This window comes from Coregonus clupeaformis, chromosome 39 (assembly GCF_020615455.1).
Source record: "Coregonus clupeaformis isolate EN_2021a chromosome 39, ASM2061545v1, whole genome shotgun sequence".
NCBI classification, from domain to species: domain Eukaryota; kingdom Metazoa; phylum Chordata; class Actinopteri; order Salmoniformes; family Salmonidae; genus Coregonus; species Coregonus clupeaformis.
The window spans coordinates 2,518,904-2,543,051 of NC_059230.1; the positions used below are offsets into that span (position 1 = coordinate 2,518,904).

The 24,148-nt window shown below is 44.5% G+C and overlaps 1 protein-coding gene across 5 annotated transcripts in view; it reads left to right on the forward strand.

Annotated features, from left to right (window-relative positions):
- LOC121554709 (solute carrier family 12 member 6-like) overlaps nt 1–24,073 on the forward strand; it is a 33,909-nt gene extending 9,836 nt beyond the window's left edge. For 2 of the 5 annotated variants that reach the window (XM_045211843.1, XM_045211842.1), the window contains 24 exons: nt 2,505–2,602; nt 2,755–2,883; nt 3,335–3,481; nt 4,016–4,070; nt 5,146–5,276; nt 7,238–7,479; nt 7,844–7,962; nt 8,277–8,456; nt 8,529–8,693; nt 8,976–9,074; nt 10,939–10,996; nt 13,052–13,226; nt 13,305–13,423; nt 13,555–13,653; nt 14,420–14,539; nt 14,773–14,877; nt 15,161–15,329; nt 15,915–16,110; nt 16,363–16,532; nt 16,706–16,837; nt 17,524–17,649; nt 19,514–19,785; nt 19,907–20,040; nt 20,277–24,073. In XM_045211843.1, the coding sequence (XP_045067778.1) occupies nt 2,505–2,602; nt 2,755–2,883; nt 3,335–3,481; nt 4,016–4,070; nt 5,146–5,276; nt 7,238–7,479; nt 7,844–7,962; nt 8,277–8,456; nt 8,529–8,693; nt 8,976–9,074; nt 10,939–10,996; nt 13,052–13,226; nt 13,305–13,423; nt 13,555–13,653; nt 14,420–14,539; nt 14,773–14,877; nt 15,161–15,329; nt 15,915–16,110; nt 16,363–16,532; nt 16,706–16,837; nt 17,524–17,649; nt 19,514–19,785; nt 19,907–20,040; nt 20,277–20,368 (3,332 nt within the window). In that variant the 3' untranslated portion in view covers nt 20,369–24,073. The remainder of the gene's footprint in view (nt 1–2,504; nt 2,603–2,754; nt 2,884–3,334; nt 3,482–4,015; nt 4,071–5,145; nt 5,277–7,237; nt 7,480–7,843; nt 7,963–8,276; nt 8,457–8,528; nt 8,694–8,975; nt 9,075–10,938; nt 10,997–13,051; nt 13,227–13,304; nt 13,424–13,554; nt 13,654–14,419; nt 14,540–14,772; nt 14,878–15,160; nt 15,330–15,914; nt 16,111–16,362; nt 16,533–16,705; nt 16,838–17,523; nt 17,650–19,513; nt 19,786–19,906; nt 20,041–20,276) is intronic. The other 3 variants (XM_045211845.1, XM_045211844.1, XM_041868413.2) reach the window with 3 other exon arrangements.
- Nucleotides 24,074–24,148: the final 75 nt, after the last annotated feature.

Consider the following 24,148-nt stretch of genomic DNA (forward strand, 5'->3'; position numbering starts at 1 on the left):
TGCGCCTCCCATAGTCTGTTCTGGACTTGGGGACTGTGAAGAGACCTCTGGTGGCATGTCTTGTGGGGTATGCATGGGTGTCCGAGCTGTGTGCCAGTATTCCAAACAGACAGCTCAGTACATTCAGCTTGTCAACACCTCTTACAAAAACAAGCAGTGATGAAGTCAATCTCTCTTCCACTCTAAGCCAGGAGAGACTGACATGCACGTCATTAATGTTAGCTGTTCGTGTACTTTTAAGGGCCAGCCATGCTGCCCTGTTCTGAGCCAACTGCAATTTCACCAAGTCTCTCTTTGTGGCACCTGACCACACTACTGAACAGTAGTCTAGGTGCGACAAAACTAGGGCCTGTAGGACCTGCCTTGTTGATAGTGTTGTTAAGAAGGCAGAGCAGCGCTTAATTATGGACATACTTCTCCCCATCTTAGCTACTGTTGTATCAATATGCTTTGACCATGACAGTTTACAATCCAGGGTTACTCCAAGCAGTTTAGTCACCTCAATTTGCTCAATTTCTACATTATTCATTACGAGATGTAGTTTAGGTTTAGGGTTTAGTGAATGATTTGACTTTTTGGAAATAATGCTTTTAGTTTTGGAAATATTTAAGACTAACTTATTCCTCGCCACCCATTCCGAAACTAACTGCAACTCTTTGTTAAGTGTTGCAGTCATTTTAGTAGCTGACGTGTTTAGTGTTGAGTCATCCGCATACATACACACTGGCTTTACTCAAAGCCAGTGGCATGTCGTTAGTAAAGATGGAAAAAAGAAAGGGGCCTAGACAGCTGCCCTGGGGAATTCCTGATTCTACCTGGATTAGGTTTGAGAGGCTTCCATTAAAGAACACCCTCTGTGTTCTGTTAGACAAGTAACTCTTTATCCACATTATAGCAGGGGGTGTAAAGCCATAACACATACGTTTTTCCAGCAGCAGAATATGATCGATAATGTCAAAAGCCGCACTGAAGTCTAACAAAACAGCCCCCACAATCATTTTATCATCAATTTCTCTCAGCCAATCATCAGTCATTTGTGTAAGTGCTGTGCTTGTTGAATGTACTTCTCTATAAGCATGCTGAAAGTTTGTTGTCAATTTGTTTACTGTAAAATAGCATTGTATCTGCTCAAACACCATTTTCCTCAATAGTTTACTAAGGGTTGGTAACAGGCTAATTGGTTGGCTATTTGAGCCAGTAAAGGGGGCTTTACTATTCTTAGGTAGCGGAATGACTTTTGCTTCCCTCCAAGCCTGGGGGCAACACACATTCTAGTAGGCTTAAATTGAAAATATGGCAAATATGAGTGGCAATATCGTCCGCTATTATCCTCAGTAATTATCCATCCAAGTTGTCAGACCCCGGTGGCTTGTCATTGTAAATAGACAACAATTATTTTTTCACCTCTTACACACTCACTTTACGGAATTCAAAATTACAATGCTTGTCTTTCATAGTTTGGTCAAAAATACTTGGATGTGTAGTGTCAGCAATTGTTGCTGGCATGTCATGCCTAAGTTTGCTAATCTTGCCAATGAAAAAATTATTAAAGTAGTTGGCAATATCAGTTGGTTTTGTGATGAATGAGCCGTCTGATTCAATGAATGATGGAGCTGAGTTTGCCTTTTTTTCCAAAATTTCATTTAAGGTGCTCCAAAGCTTTTTACTATAATTCTTTATGTCATTTATCCTTGTTTCATAGTGTTGTTTCTTCTTCTTTTTATTCAGTTCAGTCACATGATTTCACAATTTGCAATATGTTTGCCAACCGGTTGTGTAGTCAGACTTATTTGCCATTCATTTTGCCTCATCCCTCTCAACCATACAATCTTTAAATTCCTCATCAATCCACGGGGATTTAACCGTTTTTACAGTCATTTTCTTAATGGGTGCATGCTTATTAGTAACTGGAATAAGCAATTTCCTCAATTGTGGGAAGCATTGGAGTCAGCATGGGCCAGCATCCCTGTGGAACGCTTTTGACACCTTGTAGAGTCCATGCCCAACAAATTGAGGCTGTTCAGAGGGCAAAAGGGGGTGCAACTCAATATTAGGAAGGTGTTCCTAATGTTTTGTACACTCTGGATAAGAGCGTCGGCTAACTGACTAAAATGTAAATGTATTTGTAGATGTTTGTGTGTCTGGGTTGCAATGCGTGAGACAAGGATGTCACAAGGATCATGCCTGTGTGTGTGTGTGTTTTGTTCAAGACGCAGTGTGTTTGTAGACATTTACCTATGCATGTCTGTGAGACGTCACACGCATTTGTGTGTGTGTGGTAGAGGAGAGGGAACTGAGAGTGCTGATTCAGGGCCGTGCTGACGGAGGTAGAACTTTTTTTTTCTCCCTCTTTCTCTCCTTCCTCTCTCTATTTCTCACTCTCTCCCTTCCGTCTCTCTCTCTCTCTCTCTCTCTCTCTCTCTCTCTCTCTCTCTCTCTCTCTCTCTCTCTCTCTCTCTCTCTCTCTCTCTCTCTCTCTCTCTCTCTCTCTCTCTCTCTCTCAGCAGGAGATGGCAATGCCAAAATGTCCAATGTCTACATCAACAACAGTCATGGGGTGGACGATGATGACTTCTACGACAGAAACCTGGCTCTCTTTGAGGTTAGAGCATCAATCAATAAATAAATCAACACTTTCAAGTGTTTGATGCACTCTGTTTTTATGAATATCTCATCATGTCTTTATCTCTCCTCTTGGCTCTCTCTGCCCTCCCCCTCTCGCTATTCCTCTTTCTCTCCCCCCTCCTCCTGCAGGAGGAGATGGACACTAGGCCGAAGGTATCTTCGCTCCTCAACCGTCTGGCCAACTACACCAACCTGACCCAGGGGGCCAGGGAGCACGAGGAGGCAGAGAGCATTGGAGAGAAGAGGAAGGCCTACAAGGTACACACCACTCTGACCCCTTTTATTCCTGGGATGGTACTTTGACCCCTGGCAGTAATATCTAAACGCTGTGATTCCCATGATGCTTTTAGGTTGTACTTTTGACTCCCTTGTTACTAACTGACGATTGCACTGACTTACAGCACCTTACATATACTGTAGAAGAGAATAGACCCAGGGATGTAAAATGTCTGACCGTTTATAAGATAACCTAATATAATCACACCTTGCACATCATAAATATGGTCAGGAGATTTTATTCTTTGGAAAATGCTTTGCTACGGTGTTCACTAATGAACAGGACCCTCATATCTAATGCTATGTCTGTCTCCCAGTCTCCTCAGATGGGTAAGTTCATGGGGGTGTACCTGCCCTGTCTGCAGAACATATTTGTGTTACGTTGTGCACTAATGAACACTAACCTTCCTATTCTCCTATGTGTGTCTCCCAGTCTCCCCAGATGGGTACGTTCATGGGGGTGTACCTGCCCTGTCTGCAGAACATATTCGGGGTGATCTTGTTCCTGCGTCTCACCTGGGTGGTGGGAACTGCCGGGGTGCTGCAGGCCCTCTGCATCGTCTTCATATGCTGCTGCTGCGTGAGGATAACACACACACACACACACACACACACACACACACACACACACTCACAGACACTTGCAGACACACACACACACACACACACAGTTTATTTGAATCCACCAATCACATTACAGTCGAGAAGGATTCAAACATTTCATAGGTCATGGATATATGGACACTTATGGATACAGGAAGCACCTTCATTGACGATGGCAGTTACAACGGGTGGCCTTAAGTTATGTTAGTAGATTGCCATGTTTTGGCACAGAGCTGCAGCACTCATGTCTACTCCCGGCGAACACACACGGACACACACACACAGAAGTGGCAACACACACGGACAGATACAGATGGAGACACACACATATACTCATTTAGCAGACACTCTTATCCAGAGCGACTTAGTCAGACACACACAGAAAGTGTTTTAAGATAAGAGAACAGGAAGGAGATCATTGAAACAGGCCTGTTATGAGCAGTGCCCTGTAGATGGCGATTAGCAAGTGTATCTTTATATATACAGCTACTGCTCCTCTCTCATTCCACAGACTTTACTGACTGCTATCTCAATGAGTGCCATCGCCACCAATGGAGTTGTACCAGGTATTCCCTCCATCTCTCTCTCTCTTGTTGTCATCCAAGTGTATGTTTAATCATGTTTGTTAGGGTTTTAAAATTTCTGGTTACTTACTCCAGAATTCCCAGGTTTTCAGGACTTTTGGGAAAGTTATCTGAATTTTGCAACTCTGTCTCAGTGATGTATGTGTCAGACCTGGGTTCAAATACTATTTGAAATCTTTAAAAAATACTTTTAGCTTTTGGTGTGTAGTCTGGCAGTTTTATGACTATTCTATCGCTTCCATTGCTCCAGGCAAGATAAAGAAAAAATATTTGAAATCATTTCAAATTATATTTGAACCCAGGTCGGGTTTGTCTGTGTTCGTTCTAACGTCTGATCTGTCTCTGCCTCTCCCCTCTCTGACTGTACACATTGAAACATAGTGTCCTCCCCCATCAATACCATTCACCTCTAGTAAAACCATAGAAATAGAACAAGTAATGAAACACACATAAGAAATAATAATGAATAATACAATCTTTCTAATTCTGAGTGAAACAACACTCACACTGGAAATATCCCAAATGTCAAAGTTGTCGTTGAACAATTCTAACATATTCTTTTGATATTTGAATATGAAGAAAATCAATTTCAGTTGATTTGAACGATTACATCTGACAACATTGTAGTTAGCATCAGTAACATGCTCTAAGTCCTTACAAAATCCATGCTTCTTCTCTCTGCAAAGCTACATTTCTTCCATTGATATCCCTCATCTATGGGCCCTGGTCAAAAGTAGTGCACTATATAGGGAATAGGATGCCATTTGGGACTCAACCTTTGCTCATTGCTACAGTCTTAGTGTGTTGTCTCTCATCATCATAATACTGTACTGTTCTACTCTCTTCCATGCTCTTTCTCCTTCTCTCCCTTTTTGTCTTCCGTAACGCCCATAATGATACTAACACCCATCCCATTACTTCTCTCCCTCCCTCCCACCCCCTCCTTCTCCATCCGTCTCTTCTCTCTCTTCCCCCCTCCTCCCCCACCCCTTCCCCTTCTCTGTCTCTTCTCTCTCCCTCCCCCCATCTTGCGTTCCCCCTCTTCTCTCCTCTCCAGCAGGCGGTTCCTACTTCATGATCAGTCGTTCTCTGGGGCCAGAGTTTGGGGGGGCGGTAGGGCTGTGCTTCTACCTGGGCACCACTTTCGCCGGGGCCATGTACATCCTGGGAGCCATCGAGATCCTGCTGGTGGGTGGGAGAGCCTTCATTGCCCCCTCCTCTTCCTCACCATCATTATAACCATCATTATCATCATCATTATAATGTCATTATCATCATCATTATAATGTCATTATCATCATCATTATAACCATCATTATCATCATTATAACCATCATTATAACCGCCATCAAATGTCTCTGATATTCATTATCATCGTTATTGTATGTTCATGTTGACTGTATACAGTGCATTCGGAAAGTATTCAGACCCCTTGACTTTTTCCACATTTTGTTAGGTTTCAGCCTTATTCTAAAGTTGATTAAATTGTTTTTTCCCCTCATTAATCTCCACACAATACCCCATAATGACAAAGCAAAAACAGGTTTTTAGAATTTTTGGCAAATGAATTAAAAATAAACAACAGAAATATATTTACATAAGTATTCAGACCCTTTACTCAGTACTTTGTTGAAGCACCTTTGGCAGCGATTACAGCCTCAAGTCTTCTTGAGTATGACGCTACAAGCTTGGCACACCTGTATTTGGGGAGTTTCTCCCATTCTTCTCTGCAGATCCTCTCAAGCTATGTCAGGTTGGATGGGGAGTGTCGCTGCACAGCTATTTTCAGGTCTCCAGAGATGTTCGATTGGGTTCAAGTCCGGGCTCTGGCTGGGCCGCTCAAGAACATTCAGAGACTTGTCCCGAAGCCACTCCTGTGTTGTCTTGGCTGTGTGCTTCGGGTTGTTGTCCTGTTGGAAGGTGAACCTTCGCCTCAGTCTGAGGTCCTGAGTGCTCTGGAGCAGGTTTTCATCAAGGATCTCTCTATACTTTGCTCCGTTCATCTTTCCCTCGATCCTGACTAGTCTCCCAGTCCCTGCCGCTGAAAAACATCCCCACAGCATGATGCTGCCACCACCATGCCTAACCATAGGGATGGTGCCAGGTTTCCTCCAGACGTGACGCTTGGCATTCAGGCTAAAGAGTTCAATTTGGTTTCTTCAGACCAGAGAATCTTGTTTCTCATGGTCTGAGAGTCCTTTAGGTGCCTTTTGGCAAACTCCAAGCGGGCTGTCATGTGCCTTTTAATGAGGAGTGGCTTCTGTCTGGCCACGCTACCATAAAGACCTGATTGGTGGAGTGCTGCAGAGATGGTTGTCCTTCTGGAAGGTTCTCCCATCTCCACAGAGGAACTCTGGAGCTCTGTCAGAGTGACCATCGGGTTCTTGGTCACCTCCCTGACCAAGGCCCTTCTCCCCAATTGCTCAGGTTGGCCAGGCGGCCAACACTACGAAGAGTCTTGGTGGTTCCAAACTTCTTCCATTTAAGAATGAACGAGGCCACTGTGTTCTTGGGGATCTTCAATGCTGCAGAAATGATTTAGTACCCTTCCCCAGATCTGTGCCTCGACACAATCCTGTCTGGGAGCTCTACGGACAATTCCTTCGACCTCATGGCTTGGTTTTTGCTCTGACATGCACTGTCAACTGTGGGACTTTATATACACAGGTGTGTGCCTTTCCAAATCATGTCCAGTCAATTGAATTTACCACAGGTGGACTCCAATCAAGTTGTCGAAACATCTCTAGGATGATCAATGGAAACAGGATGCACCTGAGCTCAATTTCGAGTCTCATAGCAAAGGGTCTGAATACTTATGTAAATGAGGTATTTCAGTTTTTAATTTTTAATACATTTGCAAAAATGTCATTATGGGGTATTGTGTGTAGATTGATGAGGAAAGCAATCAATTTAATCTACTTTAGAATAAAGCTGTAACGTAACAAAATGTGGAAAAAGTCAAGGGGTCTGAATACTTTCCCAATGCACTGTAAGTGTTCACATTACACTTACAGTTTTGTCAGCATGGGCATTCATATATACCATATGTATCTCCGGCATCTACTCCCCCTCACCAATCCATATATATTGTTTGATTTTGAGTGTATGTTATCTTAACCCCCCCCTCCCCCCTTCTCCCCCCCTCCCAGATGTACATCGCCCCGTGGGCGGCCATCTTTGTCTCCAGCGGTCCGGACGGTGAGGGAGCAGCCATGTTGAACAACATGAGGGTCTACGGCACCATCTTCCTCCTCCTCATGGCGTTACTGGTCTTTGTCGGCGTCAAATATGTCAACAAGCTGGCGTCTGTCTTCCTGGCCTGTGTTATCATCTCAATCCTGTCCATCTACACCGGAGCGCTGGTCTCTGCCTTCAGCCCACCCAGTTTCCCGTGAGTTCCTCCTTTGTGATGGTAGAACGGTTTGATTGACAGATTCATGGTATTATCAGAGTTGATTATGGGTTCCATTTTAGTCTCAAAGAAATAAGAAACTAATCTGATGTGTTTCCATTGACATGCCTGATTACACTTTCATCGGCAGTAACACCAGGGAGAAACCTGAGAACGTTGTAACCACTCTCATTGAAACATACACGTACCCTTATTGACCCATTGTATCTGTCAAGAATTTCACACCACCCTTACTGCCAAACACTTAAACTTGACTGATGCCCTAATCGACCAATCTGTTCACTGTCGTCTCTGTGATTGACCAATCTCGTGCTCTAATCCTCTCCTCCTCCCTCCTCCTCAGGGTGTGTATGCTGGGTAACCGTACCCTGTCAGGACACATCCTCCATGATAGTCCCTGTGCCAAGACCACCCTGCCCAAAGAACCACCCAGACCTGTGGATACCAACCTTACACTCGCAGGTAAGACCATCAATATTACCTTTCAATTTGAAAAAATGCCATAGTCAATTATAATGAGAAACATTTTTATGTGCTAATGTTAACCCTCAGTTCTCTCTCGGTCGATTCTGTTTGGCATCTCACTATGGGACACGCCCACTTGCGGGTCATTTGCTGAAGCCTTAATCAATCACGCCTAACAGGCCAATCAAGACTTTGAAGGTGTTAGATCTGCCTGCCATTCTAACACTGTTAGAATTCCTCATTCTCCACCTCTTTACTCGCTTGTTCATTATCGTCCCTAATATCAACTAATCAACCAATTATTCTCCTAGGAAACGGCACGGTGCCCTCAACCTTTGATCCCTCCCTGCCCTCCTCTGAGGCGACCACGGCCCTGTGGCTGCAGTTCTGTGAAGGCCCAGACCTCAACGCTTCCTGTGACAACTACTTTACCCTCAGCAACATCTCTGAGATACCTGGCATACCAGGCCTCGCCAGTGGAGTTATCACAGGTACATTCTCTCTTTCTCTCGCTCTCTCTCTGTCTCTGTCTCTCTCTCTAATACTTTGTGTTCTCCCCATAGAGAACATATGGAGTGTTTACCTCAGTAAAGGGGACGTCCTGGAGAAAGGGTCACTCCCCTCGCCCAGACCCGCCCACCCACCCACCAATCGGCTGCCCTATGTCTTCGCTGACATCACCACCTCCTTCACGCTGTTGGTGGGAATCTTCTTCCCCTCAGTCACAGGTATTTTCCCTCCTCTTTTTGTCTCTCCTGATCCCAATACCTCCATACCCTCTTGGACCTCTTGATGTTTATATCGGTATAAGCCGTGCAGCGGTGGAGCTCCCACCATAATGTGTACAGCTCTGCAGAAACAGAGGGGAGGGGTAGGGAGGGATTTGGGACAGGCTGTCCCAGCTGTAAAATTATTTGTGGCTTCATACACCAACCCTGTTGTGACACAAGTCTCTCTCTCTTTCTCTCTCTCCCGCATCACTATATTCCTTCCACTTCTCCCCTCTCCAGGTATAATGGCTGGTTCTAACCGGTCTGGGGACCTGAAAGATGCTCAGCGATCCATCCCCATAGGAACCATCATGGCCATCCTCACTACGTCCCTCGTCTGTATCCTTCACTATGGACAATAAAGCTTTCAGATTTCGAATTGAGAATATCTATCTGGTTGTGTCCGAATTGACACCCTATTACCTACATTTTTTATTTATTTTTTTTATTTCACCTTTATTTAACCAGGTAAGCCAGTTGAGAACAGGTTCTCATTTACAACTGCGACCTGGCCAAGATAAAGCAAAGTAGTGCAATAAAAACAACACAGAGTTACATATGGGGTAAAGAAAAAAAACATAAAGTCAGAAAATACAACAGAAAATATATATACAGTGTGTGCAAATGTAGCAAGTTATGGAGGTAAGGCAATAAATGGGCTATAGTGCAGAATAATTACAATAGTATTAACACTGGAATGCTAGATGTGCAAGAGATTATGTGCAAATAGAGATACTGGGGTGCAAAAGAGCAAATTAAATAACAATATAGGGATGAGGTAGTTGGGTGGGCTAATTTCAGATGGGCTGTGTACAGGTGCAGTGATCGGTAAGGTGCTCTGACAACTGATGCTTAAAGTTATTGGGGGAGATAAGAGTCTCCAGCTTCAGAGATTTTTGCAATTCGTTCCAGTCATTGGCAGCAGAGAACTGGAAGGAATGGCGGCCAAAGGAGGTGTTGGCTTTGGGAATGACCAGTGAGATATACCTGCTGGAGCGCAGACTACGGGTGGGTGCTGCTATGGTGACCAATGAGCTAAGATAGGGCGGGGATTTGCCTAGCAGTGATTTATAGATGGCCTGGAGCCAGTGGGTTTGACGACGAACATGTAGTGAGGACCAGCCAACAAGAGCGTACAGGTCACAGTGGTGGGTAGTGTATGGGGCTTTGGAGACAAAACGGATGGCACTGTGATAGACAACATCCAATTTGCTGAGTAGAGTGTTGGAGGCTATTTTGTAAATGACATCGCCGAAGTCAAGGATCGGTAGGATAGTCAGTTTTACGAGGGCATGTTTGGCAGCATGAGTGAAGGAGGCTTTGTTGCGAAATAGGAAGCCGATTCTAGATTTAACTTTGGATTGGAGATTCTTTATGTGAGTCTGGAAGTTGAGTTTACAGTCTAACCAGACACCTAGATATTTGTAGTTGTCCACATACTCTAGGTCAGACCCGTCGAGAGTGGTGATTCTAGTCGGGTGGGCGGGTGCTAGCAGCGTTCGATTGAAAAGCATGCATTTAGTTTTACTAGTGTTTAAGAGCAGTTGAAGGCTACTGAAGGATTGTTGTATGGCATTGAAGCTCGTTTGGAGGTTTGTTAACACAGTGTCCAATGAAGGGCCAGATGTATACAAAATGGTGTCGTCTGCGTAGAGGTGGATCTGAGAGTCACCAGCAGCAAGAGCGACATCATTGATATACACGGAGAAAAGTGTCGGCCCAAGAATTGAACCCTGTGGCACCCCCATAGAGACTGCCATAGGTCCAGACAACAGGCCCTCCGATTTGACACACTGAACTCTATCTGAGAAGTAGTTGGTGAACCAGGCGAGGCAGTCATTTGAGAAACCAAGGCTATTTAGTCTGCCAATAAGAATGCGGTGGTTGACAGAGTCGAAAGCCTTGGCCAGGTCTGATTTTAAATGTGCACTACATTTGACTAGGGCTCTTGTCAAAAGTAGTTCAGTGTTTAGGGGGACATTTCAGACACAACCTAGAACAAAGCTTTTGTATTTTGAATTGAAAATATGTCACGTCTAAACTCTGTCCTAATCTTCGAATTAGAATGATTCTAGTTACACACACCTGCATACTGCTTAGTGTGTGGTAATGGGTTGATATTGGGACAGAGTTCAGGACTCTGTTGTGTTGTGGTTTAGGTGTGATGTGACTAGTGGGTTATTTACCTGAGTGGCCTGGACAGACCTGAGCAGTGTGGTGCTGTTTGGAGCCTGCATCGAAGGAGTGGTGCTCAGAGACAAGTTAGTATATTGTTGTCTGTTTGTGTGTGTTTCAGGGTGGGGTTCATTTAAATTCAGTCAATTTAGGAAGTAAACTGAAATTGATGTGTGACTTGGCCTTCTTAGGACAAATTCTGTGGTCACACTAACTGACCTGTCTGTCTGTCTGATGGTTTGGAGACTCAGTGAAGTCACACTAACTGACCTGTCTGTCTGTCTGATGGTTTGGAGACTCAGTGAAGTCACACTAACTGACCTGTCTGTCTGTCTGAAGGTTTGGAGACTCAGTGAAGTCACACTAACTGACCTGTCTGTCTGTCTGTCTGAAGGTTTGGAGACTCAGTGAAGTCACACTAACTGACCTGTCTGTCTGATGGTTTGGAGACTCAGTGAAGTCACACTAACTGACCTGTCTGTCTGTCTGATGGTTTGGAGACTCAGTGAAGTCACACTAACTGACCTGTCTGTCTGTCTGAAGGTTTGGAGACTCAGTGAAGTCACACTAACTGACCTGTCTGTCTGTAAGTTTGGAGACTCCGTGAAGTCACACTAACTGACCTGTCTGTCTGTCTGAAGGTTTGGAGACTCAGTGAAGTCACACTAACTGACCTGTCTGTCTGTCTGAAGGTTTGGAGACTCAGTGAAGTCACACTAACTGACCTGTCTGTCTGTAGGTTTGGAGACTCCGTGAAGTCACACTAACTGACCTGTCTGTCTGTCTGAAGGTTTGGAGACTCAGTGAAGTCACACTAACTGACCTGTCTGTCTGTCTGAAGGTTTGGAGACTCAGTGAAGTCACACTAACTGACCTGTCTGTCTGTAGGTTTGGAAACTCAGTGAAGTCACACTAACTGACCGGTCTGTCTGTCTGTAGGTTTGGAGACTCAGTGAAGTCACACTAACTGACCTGTCTGTCTGTCTGAAAGTTTGGAGACTCAGTGAAGTCACACTAACTGACCTGTCTGTCTGTCTGATGGTTTGGAGACTCAGTGAAGTCACACTATTTGACCTATCTGTCTGTCTGATGGTTTGGAGACTCAGTGAAGTCACACTAACTGACCTGTCTGTCTGTCTGTCTGATGGTTTGGAGACTCAGTGAAGTCACACTAACTGACCTGTCTGTCTGTAGGTTTGGAAACTCAGTGAAGTCACACTAACTGACCTGTCTGTCTGTCTGTAGGTTTGGAGACTCAGTGAAGTCACACTAACTGACCTGTCTGTCTGTCTGAAAGTTTGGAGACTCAGTGAAGTCACACTAACTGACCTGTCTGTCTGTCTGTCTGATGGTTTGGAGACTCAGTGAAGTCACACTAACTGACCTGTCTGTCTGTCTGAAGGTTTGGAGACTCAGTGAAGTCACACTAACTGACCTGTCTGTCTGTCTGTCTGATGGTTTGGAGACTCAGTGAAGTCACACTAACTGACCTGTCTGTCTGTAGGTTTGGAGACTCAGTGAAGTCACACTAACTGACCTGTCTGTCTGTCTGATGGTTTGGAGACTCAGTGAAGTCACACTAACTGACCTGTCTGTCTGTCTGAAGGTTTGGAGACTCAGTGAAGTCACACTAACTGACCTGTCTGTCTGTCTGTCTGATGGTTTGGAGACTCAGTGAAGTCACACTAACTGACCTGTCTGTCTGTCTGAAGGTTTGTGAAGTCACACTAACTGACCTGTCTGTCTGATGGTTTGGAGACTCAGTGAAGTCACACTAACTGACCTGTCTGTCTGTCTGAAGGTTTGTGAAGTCACACTAACTGACCTGTCTGTCTGTCTGAAGGTTTGGAGACTCAGTGAAGTCACACTAACTGACCTGTCTGTCTGTCTGAAGGTTTGGAGACTCAGTGAAGTCACACTAACTGACCTGTCTGTCTGTCTGATGGTTTGGAGACTCAGTGAAGTCACACTAACTGACCTGTCTGTCTGTAAGTTTGGAGACTCAGTGAAGTCACACTAACTGACCTGTCTGTCTGTAGGTTTGGAGACTCAGTGAAGTCACACTAACTGACCTGTCTGTCTGTCTGTAGGTTTGGAGACTCGGTGAAGTCACACTAACTGACCTGTCTGACTGTCTGTAGGTTTGGAGACTCGGTGAAGGGAAACCTGGTGGTGGGAACCCTGTCTTGGCCCTCCCCCTGGGTCATTGTGATTGGCTCCTTCTTCTCGACGTGCGGCGCTGGGCTCCAATCACTGACGGGCGCTCCCCGCCTCCTCCAGGCCATCGCCAAGGACAACATCATCCCCTTCCTCAGGGTGAGATATACTACAACACTCGTTTATCTATCTCCTTTCTCTCTCTCTCTCTGATGTTATAATGTTCTCTCTGTCCAGGTTTTTGGTCATGGCAAGGCAAATGGAGAGCCTACCTGGGCTCTGCTCCTGACAGCTCTGATCGCTGAGCTGGGAATCCTCATTGCTTCTCTGGACCTGGTGGCACCCATCCTCTCCATGTGAGTGTGTGTTTCTTGGAGAGAGAGCGAGAAAGTGTGTGTGTGTGTGCATGAGAGTGATTGTGCGTTTGTCTGAGTGTATGGATAATGATCCAGTGTAGCCTGAGTCCCACATCTCCCTCTCTCTGTAGGTTCTTCCTGATGTGCTATCTGTTTGTCAACCTGGCCTGTGCTCTGCAGACGCTCCTGAGAACTCCCAACTGGAGACCACGCTTCTCCTACTACCACTGGTATGCATACGCATCAGTGGAGGCTGGTGGGAGGAGCTATAGGAGGATGGGCTCATTGTAAAGACTGGAATGGAATCAAAGGAACAGTATCAAACACATAAAATATATGGAAACCACGTTCCATTCATTCCATTCCAGCCATTACAATGAGCCCGTCCTACAGCTCCTCCCACAAGTCTCCTCTGTCACACACATTCTATATACTTTATGTACGCATCTCATTTTTATGAATGGAGAAGGACTTTTCAAGTGTGATTGACTATTTTCTATTTCTCTCTTTCTCTCTCAAGTGCGATCAGGGCTTGACATTACCTTTTTTGTTGTCAAAAATGGTCTGTAACACCGATCAATGTATGATGCAAGGAACCCCTTTACAAAATAAAATGCATTAGTATCTTTTTTTACCATAGAGAATCAGACAAAAATATTGGCTTCTCTGCATATTAAAGTATTTCTCAAAATACAACACTGCCCCTTTAAGGCTCTCCTGGAGGATGATTGGCCACCCTTGGTAGCCTATAAAATATTACAACATTACAATTACAATTGATCCCATTCTGATCGGAGTAATTGTTTTGATATTGCGATATTATAGTTTTTTTGACTTGTCCATTCAGACAACTTGAATCTATATTCTTCTTGTTCGACAATTTTATTTTTACTTGTCCTATTTATTTATTTTACTCGTCCCGGACAAGCATTAATGTTTGAGCCCTGCGTGATGATTGATTATCTTCTCTCTCTCTGTCTCTCTCTCTCTCTCTAGGACCTTGTCATTTTTGGGTATGATCATCTGCTTGGCGCTGATGTTCATATCGTCATGGTACTATGCTATTGTTGCTATAGTGATTGCTGGCATGATCTACAAATACATCGAGTACCACGGGTAGGTTTCCATGGGGACCTGCTGGAACCAGCCAGTTGTATCGGTGTGTGTGTGTGTTTCAGATTTTGTGGTGTGTGTGTGGGCTTGTGTGAATGGAGGTCACAGAAATCCAAAAATATATTTTGTGAAGGAAGATGAATATATTTAGACAAAGTGTGGGTGTATGAGTTGTCTAATAATGTGTGTGTGTGTGTGTGTGTGTGTGTGTGTGTGTGCCCCTGCGTGTGTTTCAGGGCAGAGAAGGAGTGGGGAGATGGTATCCGGGGTCTGTCCCTCAGCGCTGCTCGCTACGCCCTCTTGAGGTTGGAAGAGGGACCACCACACACCAAGAACTGGAGGTATAGTAGACACAACCACACACACACACACACACAGCCACACACACACACACACACACACACACACACAGCCACACACACACACAACCTCATACACACACAACAACACACACATACAGCCATCTATACACACCAAGAACTGGACGTAAAGTATAGCAGTATACCGTTAACAGCGACACGCGCACACACACACACACTCATGCACAACCACTCATGTATACACACCCAATCTCACGCCTTTACAATCTCACTCTCTCTCTCTCTCTCTCTCTCCCTCCTCCAGACCCCAGCTCTTAGTTCTATTGAAGTTAGATGAGGATGCCTATGTCAAGTCTCCCCGCCTGCTAACCTTTGCATCTCAGCTGAAGGCAGGTAAAGGTCTGACCATCGTAGGGACCGTCATCACTGGAAACTACCTCCACAGCTATGGAGAGGCACTGGCTGCAGAACAGGTCGGTCTCTCTTTTCTCTCTGTCTCGCTCTCTTGGTGCATTTCTCCAGAACTGTTTCAAAAATACCTCTTCTAACTTCCTCCCCTCATCTCTCCCCTCTTCTTCTCCCCCCTCTCTTTTACCCTCTTTCATGCTTCTAATTTTGTCTTTCTCTTTCAGACTCACCTGATGGATAAGGTGAAGGATCTGTAGGTGTATCGTGTTATAACAACTATTTATCCCTCTCTCTCTCTCCATCCCTCCCCTCTCTCTCTCTCATCTCTCTCTCTCCATCCCTCCCCTCTCTCTCTCTCTCTCATCTCTCTCTCTCCATCCCTCCCCTCTCTCTCTCTCCATCCCTCCCCTCTCTCTCATCTCTCTCTCTCTCTCCATTCCCTCTCTCTCTCTCATCCCTCCCCTCTCTCTCTCTCTCCATCCCTCCCCTCTCTCCCTCTCTCTCTCTCTCTCTCATCTCTCTCTCTCCATCCCTCCCCCCTCTCTCTCTCTCCATTCCCTCTCTCTCCATCCCTCCCCTCTCTCTCTCTCTCTCTCTCTCTCTCTCGCTCTCTCTCTATATATCTCTCTCCCCCCCCCTCCCTCCTGTAGACTCTGAAGCACCAGATGGACAAGGAGAAGGTGAAAGGGTTCTGTCAGTGTATTGTGGCTAACAAGGCCAGGGAGGGCATCAGTCACATGATCCAGTCCAGTGGGTTAGGAGGAATGAGGCACAACACTGTGGTTATGGGCTGGCCCCTGGCCTGGAGGCAGAGTGAGGATCCACAGTCCTGGAAGACCTTTATCAGTGAGTACAGTACAGGAGAGGAGAGGTGTGTGTGCTTGCTTTCTCATCAGGCATCACGGCAAAAGCCATGAGGCGAAAAAGAGAGAGAGGGGAAATCAAGAGGAATCATTGAATGGTACCATTACTGCCATCTGTTTGTCAAGCAAGGCAACTGGCCCTTTGAATTTGACTACCTGCTATCTAACTTTGAGCCATTGCAGTTTGACTAAACAGTGCCCCCTCTCTCTCTCTCTGTGTGCGTGCGTCCTCCAGACACGGTGCGTGTGACGACAGCGGCTCACCTGGCCCTACTTGTGCCCAAGAACATCTCTCTGTTCCCCGGCAACAGCGAGCCCTGCGCGGAGGGATACATTGATGTGTGGTGGATCGTCCACGACGGGGGCATGCTCATGCTACTGCCCTTCCTACTGAGGCAACACAAGGTCAGATAAAGGATGTGTTTGTGTCTACTACACTTTAAATCTGACATTTAGTCATATCATTTAGTCCTATCATTTAGTCATATTTAGTCATATCATGCCATCGTCCTCTCGTAGAGAGAAAGGTTGTGTACACCTGTATGTGACTCATGTTGTTGTTGTGTTTCCATCCCCAGGTGTGGCGTAAGTGTGCGATGCGTATCTTCACGGTGGCTCAGATGGAGGATAACTCTATTCAGATGAAGAAGGACCTGGCTACCTTCCTCTACCACCTCCGCATAGAGGCTGACGTTGAAGTGGTGGAGATGGTAGGTTTTTGCATAGACCTAATAATAACTTGAGACCCACGCACATTACTCAAACGTTCATGTAAAAATGCCGGAGCGTACTGTTGATCAAGAAATATTTTTGTATTTCGATATTGATCGCCAGCTAAGAGCTATATGTTAGGCTTTGTTCATTTGACCCATGAGAAACTGTCTTTCTCTCCCCCTCTCCTCTCTCCTCTCTACCCCTCTCCTCTCTACCTCTCTCCCTCTCCTCTCTACCCCCTTATTCTCTCCCCCCTCTCCCCTCTCCTCCCTCCCCCCTCTCCCCTCTCCTCTCTACCCCCCTCTCCTCTCCTCTCTACCACCTATTCTCTCCCCCTCTCCTCTCTCCCCTCCCTCCTCTCTACCCCCCTCTCCTCCCTCCCCCTCCCCCTCTCCTCTCTCCCCCTCCCCCCTCTCCTCTCTCCCCCTCTCCTGTCTCTCTCCCCTCTCTCCTCTCTACCCCCCCCTCCTCTCTCCTTCTCCTCCCTCCCCCTCTCCTCCCCCTCCCTCTCTCCCCCCTCCCCCTCTCCTCTCTCCCCCTCTCCTCTCTACCCCCCTCTCCTCTCTCCCCCCTCTCCTGTCTCTCTCCCCTCTCTCCTCTCTACCCCCCTCTCCTCTCTCCCCTTCTCCTCCCTCCCCCCTCTCCTCTCTCTCTCTCCTCTCCTCTCTCTCTCCTCTCCTAGCATAACAGTGACATCTCAGCCTACACCTATGAGAGGACTCTGATGATGGAGCAGAGGTCTCAGATGCTCAGACAGATGAGGCTGTCCAAGTCTGACCGAGAGAAAGAGGTGCGGATGCCTCAACAAGTGTGTTTGTTTCATAGTTCTGTTTCCATATGCGTGTGTGTGTGTGTGTGTGTCAGTGTGTGAGTGAAAGTTCATCTTCACCTCATCTGCCTATCGTTGTGTTCCTTAGCGAGTTCGCTGGAGTTTAGATGAAGTAAGTTTGCTGTCTGCTCAGTAGTAATTGACTCCCAGCTGTCTCGTAGACTACGTAGTGCTATCCTGCAGCCTACATATCTCTAGACATAAGCTGTCCTGTGTTAGAGAGTGTGTATCAGGGTCGTATTCAATAGGCACCGAACGGGAGAAAACGGACTGAAACAGGGAGGGGACGGCCTGAACTTGTCTAACAAGAAACACCCGTTTTTGTTTTCCGTTGCAAAACGTTTTGCTACGGTGTTCCTTAATGAATACCACCCTCTACTAGGGCTGGGTGATATGGCCTAAAAAACACATCATATTTCTTTTCAAACTTATGGCCGATTCACGATATATATCTCGATATATAATAATTTTTTTTATGACGTTTTCTCTAAATAGGCTTTGTTGCACAATTAAAGGACAATACACAGCATTTCAGACAGTCAGGAATAATCTAATTAATTTTGGGCTTATAAAATTATACCTAAGCTAAATATAAGCCTTCCACAACCATAAGACCCATTCATAATTTAATTATTTTAACTTGCTTTTTTGCAATAATCACTGATCTGGCTTTCAAGTCTGTATATGAAAATGCAACTTTTCTTACAAAAATAACTATGCACATCCACTAATAATGGTAGCAGGGATTATAGAAAATTAATTCCAGTCTCATAAACAATCTCTCAAGCACAAGCCCATGTGCTAGTGAGTAGCCAGCTAATCTTTCTATTTAAAGTCTAGCCAACTTGGATCTATTTGCTTGCTAACAAGGTAGAACAGTTGAACTGTTATTAATACACACTTCAGTCCGTCTCCAACAGTTTGAACAACAGCCTGTTCACTTTGTTTAGATATTTCAATCAAGTAGCCTACCTTGATAAGATGCTTATTTCTCAGAATGAGAACGAGTTGCCAATTCCTTATATAAATGTGTATTTTTATGGTCATTGCACATTTCTTAACCACAGACTAGACAGATAGCACATAACAGTCTGTGGTTAAAATGCCGATAGCAGTATATGGTACTGCAATGCTGCACATGACAGAAACTGAGCATTCATTTTCCACACTCATGTTCATTGATCCTCTGGTTTTAGTAGGGTCTGCTCTGTTCTACATTTTGGGAGTTGAGACATAAAAAGGGTATCGTTGGAAAGTTCTCGTCTATTACAGTAAAATAATGTCTCAAAGCGTTTCGGTGTCCATATGACAGATTCTGTTGGACCAAACCTCAAATGCAAATAGCGAGTTTAAAACTGCTTGTTGTCAGAGAGGAAGAAGTGATCTTTAAGTCTTTTGAATGGCAGGGGGAGGGGATTGGTGTCTGTGTGCAAGTGGGAAGGCACACAGCACAGAAGGAGGAGGGGCTTGGTGTCTGTGTGCGAGTGGGAAGGCACACAGCACAGAAGGAGGAGGGGCTTGGTGTCTGTGTGCGAGTGGGAAGGCACACAGCACAGAAGGAGGAGGGGCTTGGTGTCTGTGTGCGAGTGGGAAGGCACACAGCACAGAAGGAGCGAAGGAGACGAGACCAAAAAGACAAAACGCTCATAAAAACATTAAATAAATTACCTTGATTCAGGCATTTGGAACATCGCGTTAAAACATATATTCAAATGAATTGGATATATCGCCCAGCCCGACCCTGTACTCAGTGACTGTGTGTCTTTTGTAGGTGTATTTTTCTCCCAGGTGTGCGAGAGAGAGAGTATTTGTAAATGTGTGTGTTACACATTCTCTCCCTCAGGCCCAGTTAGTAAAGGACCGTAACTCCATGCTTCGGCTAACCAGCATTGGCTCTGATGATGACGAAGACACCGACGGGGGTGGAGGCCCCACAGGAAATGCCGAAAAGGGAGGAGGAGCAGCCGGAGGAAGGGAAAGGGATGGAGGGATGTCAGCCTCGGAGAACAGACGAGTCCACATGACCTGGACCAAGGAGAAAGCCTTGCAGTACAGAGCGACACACTCCGGCTGCAGTACGCCAGAGGGCTTCAGAGACATGCTCAGCATCAGGCCGTAAGTCACACACACACACGCATGGACACACACACATGCATGCATGGACACACTCACACATGGAGGTACACACACAAATGGATGTTGATGATTGTTGTTATTAATGATGTCTTTCTCCCAGGGACCACTCCAACGTGCGGCGGATGCACACGGCCGTCAAGCTCAACGAGGTCATCGTCAACAAATCCCATGATGCTCGGCTGGTCCTGCTCAACATGCCGGGACCGCCACGGAACCCAGCCGGAGACGAAAACTGTATCCTTCACTTCACTTCCTGTATGTCTCTTCCTGTGTACCAGGGTTGGACTCAATTCCATTTCAATCCATTTCTTTTTCACCTCCTTAATTGAGTGAATTGAAAATGAACCGATATCTGTGTGTTCTGTCATAGCTATAAAAGACAGTAGTAGTTGTGGTAGTTACAGTATGATGCTTTTTATTGTTATTGAGAACTTTTCCTAACAGTGGACCAGTCCTTAACCGATGGTCAGATATGGAATTTCTGGAAGTTCTAACTGAGGGATTGGAACGTGTCCTATTGGTCAGGGGTGGAGGAAGTGAAGTCATCACCATCTACTCCTGATTTGCTCACACAAACCAACTACGTCAGAGCAGCCAATCACGTGGAAGAGAATGCAAAGGGAGGTATGGCTAAGGAGCCCTGGAGGTGTGGCCCCTCCGTCAGACAGCACAAAGATGGACTGTCATTGGCTGCAGCTTGGATAGACCCCTCCCATCACCCCGCTGTCAGTCATTATTCCTAGGCTTCCCCATTCCACTAAAGACAAGCTACAAAAAGCCAACACGATTCCTCAAGTGAACAGTGTGCGAGAGTTCTCATAATGTGTGTGTGTCTAAGTGTACGAGAGATATTAATCTCAACATATAATACAAAAAGGACCAGCCCATGTGACTAGACCAGGACAACTCCTGGCCCTGGTTATAGCTGATAACTAGGGCCCTGAGTTTTTCCCCTGATCAGGTCACATGGTCAGGAAAAACTCCTGGCCCCCCACATAATGCACAATAATATACAGCAGTTGGATCAGGGACCAGTGTTTACGTCCCAAATGGCACCATATTCCCGATAGTGCACTACTTTTGCACTAAATAGGGAATAGGGTGTGATTTGGGATTTACAACGTGCAGTATGAGCATGTGTGGACCAATGGGTGATAGTCATAACTTAGTAGACAGACAGACCATATAGAATCGACAACATCCTAGAACATCTATATAGAATCTAGAACATCATTATACAATCTAGAACATCTATATAGAATCTAGAACATCTATATAGAATCTAGAACATCTATATAGAATCTAGAACATTCTAGAACATCTATATAGAATCTAGAACATTCTAGAACATCTATATAGAATCTAGAAAATCGATATAGAATCTAGAACATTGTAGAACATCTAGATAGAATCTTGCACATCCTAGAACATCTACATAGAATCTAGAACATTGATATAGAATCCAGAACACCCTGAAACAGTGTGAGTGTTCCACTGAGTGACTCGGGTTAGTTATAGGAGACGACGACAGGCGCTCTCTTCCAGAATCCACTTGTCTAGCATGCTACTTAGAGTGAAGCCGTGCATTCTACGCTGAATGGATTATTAGAACGCAGACCTGATGATGAGTGGATTGTGTGGTACGAGTGTGAGAAAATGTGTACGTTGTATGTATGTATGTACAGTATGTATGTATGTATGTATGTATGTATAGTATCTATGTACATTATGTATAGTATGAATGTACAGTATGTATGTGAGTGAGTAGGCTAGAGCTAGACAGAGAATGGACTTGATGGACCTGGGTTCATATACTATTTGAAATCATTTCAAATACTTGAGCTATGCTTGATGGAACCAACAGAATAGTGCCAAAACATGCAAACCCAACGTTTGGTATTGGTGTCTTCAACCAGGCAGACTAAAGCAGACAAACGCTCAAGAAGAAACATTTTAAATAGTACCCAGGTTTGGTGATGACAAGTTATAATAGCCTGCTGGTCTCGGATCTGTATTTGGGTAATTTTCATGAAACCAGTTTTAAAATGTCTGTACCAAATTGAGTTACAAAACCTGCAAAAATCAACTAGCATTCTGAGGAATAAGATGTCTAGTTTTTGGGAAGATGTCCTATTTGAAATACATTTTACATTTTCACCCCAAATTCTCATTACAGAAATGAATCCGGATTAAATTCTCAGGTCTTTTGATTTACAAAAAAATAATCTTTACAAAAACGTTAACTTATTTAAATAAAACACAAAATATGTTGCTGTAGTTTGGCCAAAAATCATAATAATGGTATTCTAGTTGGAGTTTACATTCAACTATAATATGTATTAAGTACAAACAGTGTCTGTGGACTTCTCATTACTTTTTCAAGTTCCTTTAAATAAAGTTGTATTCACCCATGATGCATCATCTAGAGGAGTAGTCCTTATATGCCTTCAGAATGAGGTTCTTATTCTCATCCCCTTTTACCCCACTGCCTTCTCATTACCGAAACGGCTAAAGAGCTCAAATTGGGGAAAAAGTCAGATTTTGTATTTTATAATAATTGTATAATTTCATTTTCAGTGTTATGTTTAACTCAGGCCTCTTCATTAGGGGAGAAATGTAAAAAAAAAATATATATATATATATTGATTTGTTTATTACTTTTTGGGACTTTGAAAGCTGTTACGGTAATGATAATTTTGTGAAACTGTTGGTTAAAATGCATAATATCTGATCAAAAAAACATTATAATAATTATGAAATAGATAAGTACATATCCTAATTTCAGTGATTCAAGAAGATATTTTGTGAAAAATGACAGAGAATTTTTGGGACAGTTTCGTGAGAATGACCCATTTGCTATAGCCAACTCCTCTGACTACTGCTGTCATGCCATAGGATTTAGTTAAAGCATTAGACAGATCTGGGACCAGAGAGAGGTGTGAGTAAGACATTTGTAGTTGAGGACTTGGACTGCATGGTAGATGTGTTGACACCAGAGGCTCCTAGTTTAGGTGTGAATGATGATGATGCTGTGTCTTTCCCCTAGATTTGTTTTCTCAAGGCGGGGCGCCAAAATCAAGGCCTACCAAATCAATATAAAGGGGGTGATTCACTTTAAACACAACAATAGTCAATTGAAGCCCAATTATTTTAGGCCTGCCCTGCCTGGTAGGGGAAACACTTGAGTGAGAGAGTGGGGAAGGTTTTAAGGATGTAAGGAATGGATTTAAGTATTGTGAATGAGTAACAGTGTTGTAGGTAGCAATATTGGGGGGGGGTTGTTATTGTTGCACACTGGACCACCATTGTAAAGAGACCATTACCCTGCATGATGTTTTAACATTGGTTTTACTTTGCACTGTCAGTGAAAGGGAGGGATTGGAAGTGTGTGTGTGTGTGTGCGAATGGAGAATGATTATGTATGTGTATGATGTATGTGGGTGAGCTGTATGCTTACACCCAATAAGGAAAAATTACATTTTATTTTATTTTATCTTACGAGTTATCCTCCCCCTCGCTACCTACCTATCAGTACATGCCTGTGCTGTTCCGTCAGCATCTGCCTGTTTGCATCCCAAATGGCTCTACTTCCTTTGTAGTGCACTACTTTTGACCAGGGCATGCATAGGGCTCTGGTTAAAAGTAGTACACTATGTAGGGAATAGGGTGCCATTTCAGATGTAGCCCTTTTCTCTTCTGCCACTCCTGATTTTAGACTACTAGGAATCCATCACATTGACATCTTCTGGTAGTGTGACTGTGCGAGTGTCTGTGCCTGTGTGTGTGTCACCTGCCTCCTGCAACGCTTGTGAACTCGTGAAAATGGGAGAGGGTTGAATGTGGGCTTCATCCAAAATGGCACCCTATTCCCTACATAGGGCCCGTATCCACAGAGTGTCTGAGTAGGAGTGCTGACGTGGAATCAGTTTGAATAAGATTATATGGACAGATCCTAAATCAGCGCTCCTACTTTGAGATGCTTTGTGGATATAGGGCCTGGTCAAAAGTAGTGCGTTATAAAGGGAATAGGTTGTTATTTGGGACAGAACCCTGGAGGTATTTTATTCCACGATGCTTGTCTTCGATCTTCTCAATGTATTGACTTTATTGTGCAGGGATGGATTCTATGTGTTCAATTGTTTTTCATCCACAACTTTTTTGCTTGTACATAAAAACTAAGAGAAATCCCACGTTTTGTTTTTTTAATTACATGAAAAAAAAAAAACTTTGCTTGAGAAAATGGGAATAAAACCAATTTTGAAAGATATCATGACTTGTTGTTTCTGCGTCTATTCGGACATAATGTTATAGCAAAGGATATAGTACAAATTGAGAATTATAT